General features: G+C 35.5%; 1 protein-coding gene across 5 annotated transcripts in view; it reads right to left on the minus strand.

The window, feature by feature from the left end:
• Positions 1 to 12,802, minus strand: part of DMXL1 (Dmx like 1) — a 181,779-nt gene that overhangs the window by 39,280 nt on the left and 129,697 nt on the right. For 4 of the 5 annotated variants that reach the window (XM_038008726.2, XM_038008720.2, XM_008014213.3 and 1 more), the window contains 3 exons: positions 12,132 to 12,217; positions 10,642 to 10,843; positions 5,191 to 5,308 (listed from right to left, as the gene is read on the minus strand). In XM_038008726.2, coding sequence (XP_037864654.2) covers positions 5,191 to 5,308; positions 10,642 to 10,843; positions 12,132 to 12,217 — 406 coding nt within the window. Of the gene's footprint in view, positions 1 to 2,062; positions 2,126 to 5,190; positions 5,309 to 10,641; positions 10,844 to 12,131; positions 12,218 to 12,802 lie in introns of all 5 variants that reach the window. The other variant, XM_008014212.3, reaches the window with a different exon arrangement.

The following is a 12,802-nucleotide window of genomic DNA, read 5'->3' on the forward strand; positions in this document are numbered from 1 at the left end:
ATAGATCAATCTTGAAATAATTATGCTAAGGCAACAGACACAGACTATAAACCAAAAATGATGTATTATATGATTCTATTTACATAAAATTCCAGAAAACAACAAATTAATCTTTAACGCCAGGAAAAAATTCGGTAGTTGCTTGGGGAAGAGGGCACAGGTAAGACAGAAAAAGAAGGGAGGGATTAAATTCTGGGGACTGATGGATATAATCATTATCCTGGTTGTGGTGATGGTTTCGCTAGTGTATACACATGCCAAAATTGAACAAGTTTTACACTTTAAATATATGTAGTTATTTTAGGTCGGGCATATCTTATAAAGTTTTTTTAAAAACTATATAGCAGTGGGCTTGGGAAATGCTGGCCAAAATGATGTTAACCCACCCCTCAAAAAGACTGCATTTTGACATGAAGTCAAGTCAAGCATGAAGATGACTATAGAAATACAACATTGATTATTAACATTTTATAAACAGTATCAAAACAAAAATGTTTGTATAGGAATTCCTGATATGTGGCTGGGTGCGGTGTCTCATGCCTGTAATCCCAGCACTTTGGGGGAGGCCAAGGCAGGTGGATCACCTGAGGTTGGGAGTTCAAGACCAGCCTGACCAACATGGAGAAACCCTGTCTCTATTAAAAATACAAAAATTAGCTGGGCGTGGTGGCACATGCCTGTAATCCCAGCTACTCAGGAGGCTGAGGCAGGAGAATTGCTTGAACCTGGGAGGTGGAGGTTGCAGTAGGCTGAGATTGTGCCATGCACTCCAGCCTGGGCAACAAGAGCAAAACTCTGTCTTCAAAAAAAAAAAAAAAAGAATTCCTGATAATGTGTAGACAGTGACAGTAGTAAGTAATCATCAATACCCAGGCAAGGAAAATTGTTAATTGATTAAAAGTTTGAATTATATTCCCTCAAAACCCCCAAAGGCCACTAGAAATTTTCAAAGTATGAATCACATATACTTATTTTGCAAAAGTTTTAGTTATAAAATACACCTGATATCAAATCAGGCTTTTTAAGTAATTGCACAGAATTATTTCTCCTATTTTACCAAAGGACTCCCGTTGGAAAGAATAAGAGGTAGAAATTAGTAACTTTAACAATTTTTTTGAGAAATTTTTCACTTAAAAATCACTGCTGAGATTGTTTTAAATACAGAATATGAAAAACATGAGTTAAATATCAACCTCATAAAGTCACAGTTGAGTTGGCCAGGCGCGATGGCTCATGCCTATAATCCCAGCACTCTGGGAGGCCAAGGCGGGTGGATCACCTGAGGTCAGGAGTTTGACATCAGCCTGGCCCACATGGCAAAACCCTGTCTCTACTAAAAATACAAAAAAAAAAATTAGCCAGGTGTGGTCGTGGCTGCCTATAATCCCAGCTACTAGGGAGACTGAGGCAGGAGAATCGCTTGAACCTGGGCAGCAGAGGTTGCAGTGAGCTGAGACTGTGCCACTTCGCTCCAGCCTGGGCGAAAGAGTGAAACTCTGTCTCAAAAATAAAATAAAGTCATAGTTGAATATGCAACCACAGAACACCTAGGAGTTATTTCATAATTATACAGATTCTCATCTTTTGTGCTTTGATTCTCAAGTACCATGAGTACTTACTATGTACCCTTAAGGCACTTTGCTACATGCTGTTGCTACCAGTAAAATAAACGCTATGTAACAGTATTTACTATATTTTTAGGAATTAATATCATAGGAGAGAATTTTAACTTCAAAAGTGATACTTGTAGAATTAAAATACTACTAAACAATTGCTATTGTAATCACATGTATTAAGAACTTTAGTTATATTTACTCAGAAAAATTTGTAGCCAAAACAAGATACATTCAACTCTCTTTAAAATTGCATTCTCTTATCTAACAAAACAGAAACCACTTTTACAACTGCAGTATTTAAGTTGTTAAAATAAAAGGAGAATAATCTGAGGGAACAATACTTTAAATCCATTGGAAACAAAGACCAGTTTAAAACCAAAATGCAAATGCTTTGTTCTTTTGTGAAAGAATGCAATTTCTAATTTCAGTTGAATGATATTTTGTACCTTATTGATGTTTGGCTCCTCCATCATAGAATTTTTGATGGTTTCACTGTTGTCCTCTAATGACTTCATCAAGAAAGAATAACCACATGACAAAGAGTAAAGATGACATGTAACACGCAAAATACTGGGGATTGTTTAAATGTTATATTTTAAACCAAATTTACTAGAAAAGAACACTATATAGAGTTATTATTCTTAAAATTTCATACACCTTATAAGAAGCATGTGCGAGGGTGCATGGTTAGGGGATGAGCAAAACTTAATCCCTCAGAACTCATTAACTACCACTATAATTTTTATTCTATCCCTAAGAAGTTTTTACTCAATTTCAAAATGTTGACATTAAAGCATGATTGAAACCAAAGTACTTTATATTAAAATAATCAGAGCTACTGGTGTCAGAGCACTATCAACAAAGTCGAACTATTCTCTTACTCACTGCTATGTCTTATCTCCACATCTGAACCTTCAAGAAAATCTCTTGATTAGAAAATTTCAATTTCTACATTTTTATAATTCTCTTCCACTGATGAAGCCAGAAACAGTCAATAAATTGCTTGGAAGCACATATACTTCTTAAAAGGGAATAGCAGTACTTGTTAAAGAAAGAGTTGTTCCAAGACTTTTAGTTCTTCTCAGAAAGTTCAACAAAACAAAACAAAAAAACAGAAAAAGGAATTGGGAACAACGATGGGAGTTGTCAAGTCCCAAGTTTTTATTAAGAATGACTTAATCTAATTGCAGTTGTCTGTACTTTCTATTTAAATACAAAGAGAGAAGACATCCTATTTTAAAACACATGTACCAGTAAACCTTACTATACAGGAAAAGAAAAGATCTGTGAAAACCAGGATTTTAGGGTCAGATGAAGAAACTGTAAATAAAATTTCATTTTCAAACACATAAATAAATAAAGAGCAGTTCTCAGAATACTCTCCCATCACCTGCTATGCAAAATACAGGGCCTGTCATATATGTCTCTCTTAACCACCTGGAAAATCATGTGACTTCAACTAAAATATTTAAGTATAATCATCATTTTAGAAAAATAAGAGATGGAAGGTGATTTTGTTAATATTAAAAATAGACTAGTAAACTTTCCAGTAAAGACTAATTTTACACAAACTCTATAAAGATTCTATTTAATTCCATTCAAATCTATGCTTTACTATACAACATTTTTCTTTTCATATTCGTTATCAAAAAGACACTTTTTAAGAGTATCACTATCAAGAATAAAACAACAAAGCAATAACAACAAACTTTTAATAACTACAATTAATTGTGTCAAGGTTTAAATAAATTTATCAAAACACTGCAAAGGGCTATTATAGTCATTTTGAATTAAAAAAACAAAATTCAAAGAAAACATTTAGCTTACTGATAGTCACAAAACTGTCAGTCTAACATTCATGTTCATGCTTCTGATTAAAATAATTACAATAAAAATAATTTTAAAAATTTCTTGAGATATCATGAAACTCCAAAGAATAACAGAATTTTAAAATGTGTAGTTATATTTATTATTTGCTATGTTTATGTATTCTGGCTTGATTATATTACTCTATTTCCTTAATGATTCTATTCCTGGATCAACTAGACAATATAATGGTTCAATAGTTTCTTTGTATTGTTTTCAGAACTACTTCATTTCCCAAATACCCAAACATATCAGCAGTAGAAAAATAAGATTTTTGTAAGATTAGTCAAATATATCAATTTTTTTTTAAAAAAAAGATCAAATGAACAAATGAAATACATTCATGTTTGTCTAAATTTCAATATTATACAAAGGTACTCAGGTCAAAATTCTTCTAAGTCAGCAAGAATACTACACACTATTTCCTGACTTGGTTGATTTGAATACATTTACAAAATGAGGCAAATAGTAAATAATAGCATATACAGTTTCCACTTAAAATTGGTGCTTAAACTGAGAGACAATGAGATACATATGTAATTTTCCTTTAAGGCAGAAAGGTTAGATGTCATCTTGCTTTTTGCTTGTCTATTGTGAAACCATTCAATTTATTTCTTCAACTGAAGTATCTTCAGTGTTTCCTCCAACTTCAAAAACTGTACAAAGCTTGCTTTCAGACTAGTTCAGTGCTTCGCAAAATGTGGTTCACATACCAAATGTCAGTTCTGAACTCTTTGTTATCAGTCCAGGAGACAAAAATAATTGACTACATCACTATGTCTACTGTTTAGTTCACCTGAACTTTTTAGTAACAAAACTTTCCAAATGAAAGAAGCAAGTTCCCCATATCATGAAACTGGTACTTATTACTAGCACTAAACTAAACGACCAAAAAAAAAAAAAAAACCATTATGATAATATCAAGGTATAAGCAACCAGTTACAGTATAGGTTAATTTGGGTTTGTAAAATTTCATTAATTTAAGTATAATCCACAGAAAAGAAAATGTACGTATTTTAAAAGTTGGCTGGGTGCAGTGGCTCAAGCCTGTAATCTCAGCACTTTGGGAGGCCAAGGCAGGTAGATTGCCTGAGCTCAGGAATTCAAGACCACCCTGGGAAATATGGTGAAACCCTGTCTCTACCAAAAATACAAAAAATCAGCTGGGCATGGTGGCATGCATCTGTGGTCCCAGCTACTTGGGAGGCTGAGGTGGGAGGATTGCTTGAGCCTGGGAGGCAGAGGTTGCAGTGAGCTGAAATGGTGCCACTGTACTCCAACCTGAGTGACAGAGACCCCATCTCAAAAAAAAAAATACATAAAATAAAAATTTTTCAGTATATAAACCCAGTTACAATTAAACTTCTAAGATAGACTTCTTTTAATTGTCACATGAAAAATCATAGAAAATTTCTATCTTGTCTCTTAAATTGATGACCATGACAATTCAAAATACAAGAAATAAGATGCGGAATCTTAAACATTTTTTTCAAGGAAAAAAGTCCCATTTTAATTTGAATTAAATTAAATTGATTTATGAAAATACTGCCCCCTTCTAAATTACACTTTTCTAAGCATTAATTGCCTATGTTTATCATATAAAATGTGTTTTCGAAAAATCTGTAAAATACAACTCATTTTAATGGTTACATAATAATATAAAAGACTTCAATAATAAAATAGTAAACAGGTTTTAACTTATACAGACCTCATTTAGACACCGTTTCTTTGTGAATATATTTTTGATAAAGGTTTCCTGAATTTCTTCCTGCTTCACCAAATACTGCCAAAGCCTCTTCACAGACAGTGCCAGATGGTGTTTGGATCTACAGAGAGAGATAGCAAATTTAATTATAAACCTCAGAAATTTCTGATTAACTTGACAACAATTCCTTGGTGCCATATAAATGTTTATTGTAATAAGTTAACTGCAATCAGACTATATGATTGGAGGCAGATCATATCATCAACCTTTTCCTTAAAGGCTTTGTGGACCATATGGTCTCTGCCACAACTACTCAAGTCTGATACTGTACAGGTAAAGTATCTCTTATCTAAAATGCTTGCGACCAGAAGTATTTTGAATTTCATCTATTTTCAGATTTAGAAATATTTGAATATATATGTCTAAATTAAAAATTCATTTATTTGTTTCATATACATCTTACATGCATAATCTGAAGGTAAGAAATTATACATATACATACATACACACGTGTGTGTGTGTGTGTGTGTGTGTGTGTGTGTGTATTTTTTAGATGGAATCTCAGTCTTTGGCCCAGACTGCAGTGCAATAAGGCGATTTTGGCTCACTGCAACCTCCACCTCCCAGGTTCAAGTGATTCTCCTGCTTCAGCCTCCTGAGTAGCTGGGATTACAGGCACCTGCCACCACGCCCAGCTAATTTTTGTATTTATAGTAGAGATAGGGTTTCACCATGTTGGCAGGCTGGTCTTGAACTTCTGACCTCAGGTGATCCACCCACTTCGGCCTTCCAAAGTGCTGGGATTACAGGCAGTGAAGGTGAGAAATTATATTTTTAATAATTGTATGCATGAAACAAAGTTTGTGTTAAATACTTACATGTGGCATTTTCTACTTATAGCATCATGTTGGTACTCAAAAAATTTTGAATTTTGGAACATTTCAGAACTGAATTAGGGACTGTTGACTTCCAGTGGGAAAGCAACCATTGGCAATATGCAAAATTGAGAGCATTTATGGCTATAATTCAATAAAAATTTATTTAAAGCAGCATGGAGAGGTCTGGATTTCACCTGAGGGGATGGCCATAGTTTGTTGATCCCTAGCCTAGGGCCATAGGATCTAACAAAAGTAGGTATGCTTTACCAAAATCTCTGGGACACAGCTAAGGCAGCATTAAGAGGAAATTCATAGCACTAAATGTCCACACCAAAAAGTTAGAAAGCTCTCAAATTAACAACCTAACATCATAATGGAAAATATCAGAGAAGCAAGAACAAATAAACCCCAAAGCTAGTAGAAGATAAAAAATAACAAAAATCAGAGCTGAACTGAAAGAAACTGAGACACACAAAACTATTCAAAAGATCAACAAATCCAGGAGTTGGTCTTTTGAAAAAATTAGTAAGACAGAGAGACTGCTAGCTAGACTAATAAAGAAGAAAAGAGAGAAGATCCAAATAAACACAATTAGAAATGACCAAGGGGATGTTACCACTGACCCCACAGAAATAAAAATAACCATCAGAAACTACTATGGGCACCTCTATGCACACAGACTACAAAATCTACAAGAGATGGATAAATTCCTGGACACATACACCCTCCCAAGACTGAACCTGGAAGAAATGATTCCCTGACAAAGCTAATAATGAGCTCTGAAATTCAATCAGTAATGAACAGCATACCAACCAAAAAAAGCACAGAACCAAATGGATTAACAGCCAAATTCTACCAAATGTACAAAGAAAAGCTGATACCATTCCTACTAAAACTACTCCAAAAATTGAGGAGGTGGAACTCCTCCACACCTAATTCTATGAAGTCAACATTATCCTGATACCAAAACCTTCAGAGACATAACAAAAAAAGAAAACTTCAAACCAATATCCTTGATGAATGTCAACACAAATATACTCAACAAAATACTCGCAAACCAAACCCAGCAGCACATCAAAAAGCTAATTCACCATGACCAAGTAGGCTTAATTCCCAGGATGCAAGTTTGGTTCAACATATGCAAATCAATAAACGTGATGAATCACATAAACAGAACTAAAGACAAAAACCACATAACTATATCGGAAAAGGCTTCTGATAAAATTCAACATCAATCCATGTAAAAACTCCCAGTAAACTAGGTATTGAAAGAACATACTTCAAAATAGTAAGAGCCATCTATGACAAACCCACAGCCAACATCATACTGAATGGGCAAAAGCAGGAAGCATTCTCCTTGAAAATAAACACAAGACAAGGATGCTCTCTCTTACCACTCCCATTCAACCTAGTATTCAAAGTCCTGACCAGAGCAATCAGGAAAGAGAAAGAAATAAAAGGCATCCATATAGGAAGAGAGGAAGTAAAACTATGCCTGTTTGTAGATGACATGATTCTGTATCTAGAAAACACTATGTCTCAGCCTAAAAACTCCTAGATCTGATAAACAACTTAGCAAAGTTTCAGAATACAAAAATCAGTGCACAAGAAACCACCAGCATTCCTATACACAACAGCTGAGAACCAAATCAAGAAGGCAGCCCCATTCATAACTGCCACAAAAAGAATAAAATACCTAGAAATACAGCTAACCAGGAGGTGAAAGATCTCTACAATGAGAATTACAAAACACTGCTCAAAGAAATCACATAAGACACAAACAAATGGAAGAAACATTCCATGTTCATGGAGAAGAAGAATCAGTATCATTAAAGCGGATATACTGCCCAAAGCAATTTACAGATTCAATGCTATTCCTAACAAACCACCAACAACATTCTTCACAGAACTAGAGAAACCTATTTTAAAATTAGTATGGAACAAAAAAAAAAAAAAAAAAAAAAAAAAAAAAAAAAAAAAAAAAGCCTAAACAGCAAGGCAATCCTAAGCAAAAGGAACAAAACTGGAATCACATTACCTGATTTTGAAGTATACTACAAAAATACAGTAACCAAACTGAAAAGTATTGGTACAAAAACAGGCACATTGACCACTGGAACAGAATAGAGAACTGGGAAATAAGGTGACATGCCTCTGGCCATCCGATCTTCAACAAAGCTGACAAAAACAAGCAATTAAGAAAAGACTGCCTATTCTATAAACGGTGCTGGGATAACCGGCTAGCCAAATGCCGAAGATTTAAACTGAACCCCTTCCTGGCAACATACACAAAAATCAACTCAAGATGGATTAAAGACTTACATGTTAAACCAAAAGCTATAAAAGTTTTGGCAGACAACCTAGGCAATACCACCCTGGACATAGGAACAGGTAAAGATTTTACGACAAGGACCCCAAAAGGAATTGCAACAAAAGCAAAAATTGACAAATAGGATCTAATTAAACTTAAGAGCTTCTGCACAACAAAAGAAACTATCGACAGAGTAAACAGACAACCTAAATGGGAGAAAATATTTTCAAACTATGTACCTGATAAAGGTCTAACATCCAGCATCTATAACGAACTTCAACTGACTTACAAAAGAAAAACAAACACCACCATTAAAAAATGGGCAAAGGACATGAACAGACACTTTGCAAAAGAAGACGTACATGCCAATGAGCATAAGAAAAAAGCTCAATATCACTGATCATTTGAGAAAGCAAATCAAAAGCACAATGAGATACCATCTCACACCAGTCAGAATGGCTATCATTAAAAAATAACAGATTATTTATAAAAAATAACAGATGCTGGGAAGGTTGCAGAGAAAAGGGAACACTTATGCACTGTCAGTGGGAGTGTAAATTACTTCAACCACTGTGGAAAGCAGTATGGTGATTCCTCAAAGAGCTAAAAATGCAACTATCATTTGACCCAGCAATCCCATTACTGGGTATATACCTAGGATAATATAAATGATTCTACCATAAAAGACACATGCACACAAGTGTTCACTGCAGCATTATTCACAATAGCAAAGACATGGAACGAACCTAAATGCTCATCAGTGACAGACTGGTTAAAGAAATGTGGTACAGATACAAGAAATACTATGCAGCCATAAAAAAGAATGAGATAATGTCTTTTGCAAGAACATGGATGGAGCTGGAGGTTACTATCCTTAGCAAACTAGCACAAGAACAGAAAACCAAATACTGTATGTTCTCACTTAAAAGTGGGAGCTAAATGTTGAGAACTCATGAACACAAAGGAGGGAACAACAGACAGTGGGGTCTACTTGAGGGGGGAGGGGGGAGGAGAAAGAGGATCAGAAAAAATAACTATTGGGGGCCAGGCATGGTGGCTCACAGCTGAAATCCCAGCACTCTGGGGGGCTGTGGCAGGTGGGCTGCTTGAGCACAGGAGTTTGAGACCAGTCTGAGTAACAAGGTGAAACCCCATCTCTACAAAAAGTACAAAAAATTAGTTGGGCATGGTGTTGCATGCCTGTGATCCCAGCTACTCGGGAGGCCGACACAGGAGAATCGTTTGTGCCCAGGAGGTGAAGGCTGCAGTGAACTGTTGTCATGCCACTGCACTCCAGCCTGGTTAACAGAGCAAGACTTTGTCTCCAAAAAAGGAAGAGTAACTACTGGGTACTGGGCTTAGTACTACCTGAGTGATGAAATAATCTGTAGAACAAATTCTTATGAGTTTATTTCTGGGTTCTCTATTTTGTTCCACTGGTCTATTTGTCTATTTTTGTACCAGTACCATGCTGTTTTGGTTACTGTTGCTTTGTAGTATAGTTTGAAGTCAGGTAATGTGATGCCTTGTTCTTTTTGCTTAGGATTGCTTTGGCTAGTCCAGCTCTCTATTGGTTCCATGTGAAATTTAGAACAGTTTTTTCCTAATTCTGTTAAAAATGACGTTGGTAATTTGACAGGAATTGTGCTGCATCTGTTGACTGCTGCTTAGTGCTATAAACTTTTAACACTTCTGTAACCACTTATTTTGAACAGCACTGCTCTAGAGCAGGCATCAATAAACTATGGCTCACAGTCCAAATCTAGTCTACCTACCATTTTAAGAAATAAAGTTTATTGGACAACAACTGAATATATTTGTGTACATGTTGTCTGTGGTTGCTTTCACTCTACATTGGCAGGGTTGAGTAGTTATGACAAGAATCATAACTTTGTGCAGCCCAAAAAGTAAAAATCCTATCTTAAAAACAGTATTCAGGGTGGGTGTGGTGGCTCACGCCTGTAATCCCAGCACTTGGGGAGGCCGAGGCGGGTGCATCACCTGAGGTCAGGAGTTTGAGACCAGCCTGGCCAACATGGTGAAACCCTATTTCTACTAAAAATACAAAAATTAACCAGGCATGGTGGCGGGCTCCTGTAATCCCAGTTACTCGGGAGACTGAGGCAGGATAATCGCTTGAACCCAGGAGGCAGAGGCTGCAGTGAGCTGAGATTGTGCCATTGCACTCCAGCCTGGATGACAGAGTGAGATGCCATCTCAAAAAACAAACAAAAAAACCCAAACAATATTCATAAGAAAACCTACTTGAAAGGAGTGTTCGTAGGTTCCAGTAAAGCTTTGTGGCGAAGAATTGCAGGACCTGCAGACAAACTCTCTTCAGAGGTATGACTTGCGATATAATTTTGAGGTGGCCCACCATGGATTTCAAGTCGTCGGAGAAGAACTTGTTCCCAACATTGAAGAGTTTTTAGAACCGCATGACAAAGAGGTGAACTAACTGGAAGCTCTAAAATGGGAACACTGACTCATATTAATCTTATGCAGTAAAATGCCATATTCAATTTTAAGGAAGACTGAAATGAGAGCAGGGAGAGCGGATGCAGGAAAAAAAAAAGACTGAGATTAAATATTAATATACACTTTGGCAGGGAAGATGTGCAAGGTGAGATGGGCAAAGAAACCCAGAGGATTACAAAAGGTATGCCATAAATCTGTGTATTTCAACATTACTGCTTCTGACTTTAATATTACAAGAAAAATGTATCTGAAGATTTTGAAAATATGTATGTGGGGAAAATTAATTGCTTTAAATCAAACTTGTCCAACCCATGGCCCACAGGCTGCATAAGGCCCAGACAGCTTTGAATGAAGCCCAACACAAATTCGTAAACTTTCTTAAAACATTATGAAATTTTTTGTGATTTTTCTTTTAAGCTCATCATCTGTTGTTAGTATGAATGTATTTCATGTGTGGCCCAAGGCAATTATTCTTCCTGTGTGGCCCAGGGAAGCCAAAAGATTGGACACCCCTGCTTTAATTTGTATCGGACTAATTTCTGTATGGCATATAACTCTTTAAGAGCTATAGAAAATGAAAACAAAACATAAAGTTAAAATTAAATAATACTTGCCATGGAACTCAGCACTTTGCAATTCTGCCCATCCATACTCTGGAGTCCTGATCTCACTTTCAACTTTTAGTTATTCCTACTACTTACCTCTCTATATCTAAATAACATGCTTAATACTTAATTTTTCAATTTCAGAAATGATCTACTGATTTACTACTATGGCATAATGAGAATAAACTCCTCTGTCATCATTATGATAGAGTCTCATAAAAATATTTGGTTAAATTGGTATTTTTGTGTTTACCGTATCATATATACAGAACTATAGTTCATAGCAGAATCACTTAGAATGTCATCATGCCCCTTTCTTTCCTGTACAATATTTTCCTCCTTTGAAGTTAATAATTGCTAGCTTTTGCATTTGTTTAGTTTTCTCTCCATTGTAAAATCCCTTAACACTTGGCTAGAGTATAGTGTCTCAATATAGTCAATCATATCACGTTTAGTGCCCTTGATTTCTTGGATGTTGCCCTCCTCAAGCACCTAACAGTATGACAGATACATTTACAGATGGTTGGATTAGTTAAAAGAAATCTAACTTCTATAACAGGATGTCACTAAACTTTTCCCCCACTCCAGAAAAAAAAAAAAAAAAAAAAAAAAAAAAACAGGTAGTAAGTCAAAAGCAATGGTACCATGAGTTCAAGTGGAGCTATTTATTACCTGCAAGATCATGACCTGCAAAGGGATAAAAAGTCTTCAAATTGTTGAGCACCAATTGCACCATTGCCAACCGCATCAAGGACCAACTAAACATAAAGCAACAATAGATCTGTTAACAATTTCTATAGGGATTTAGAAAAGTATACTACCCTTTGATTCAACAAATTCCACTATTAGGAATCAACCTGAATATACCCCTCTATGAAAACAAAATAACATACACATCCAGTTAGTCGTTTCAGCATTATCTACAATAGCAGAAGTGCAGAAATAACCAAAATTGTCCACAACGAGAGTACTCATTGAATAACTATTTTTGACCTAAGGAATATTAGGGTAACCATAAGGAGTAATGAAGAAGGATCTCTAAATGTTAATATGGAGTAAGTTTTCGTATGTAGTAATAAATAAAAAGCAGGTAGCAGAACACTATATGTAGTATGCTACCCTCTGCAAGAAATCTGGGGGAATAAGTTTGGACAGATGCTTTTGCTTATTTGCAAACAGAAGGATAAACCAGAAGCTAATAAAAGTGATTTGCTGTAGAGGATGTGCAGAAGAAATTGGATAGAGTAAATAGAAGCTTAAGTAAAACTTGTGATTTCACATTTTTATATAGTTTGATTAAAAAAAAAGTCAGCTTCTCTTTTATTTCAAGTGGAACATATTTA

The sequence above is a fragment of the Chlorocebus sabaeus genome, chromosome 23 (assembly GCF_047675955.1).
Source record: "Chlorocebus sabaeus isolate Y175 chromosome 23, mChlSab1.0.hap1, whole genome shotgun sequence".
Taxonomy (NCBI): domain Eukaryota; kingdom Metazoa; phylum Chordata; class Mammalia; order Primates; family Cercopithecidae; genus Chlorocebus; species Chlorocebus sabaeus.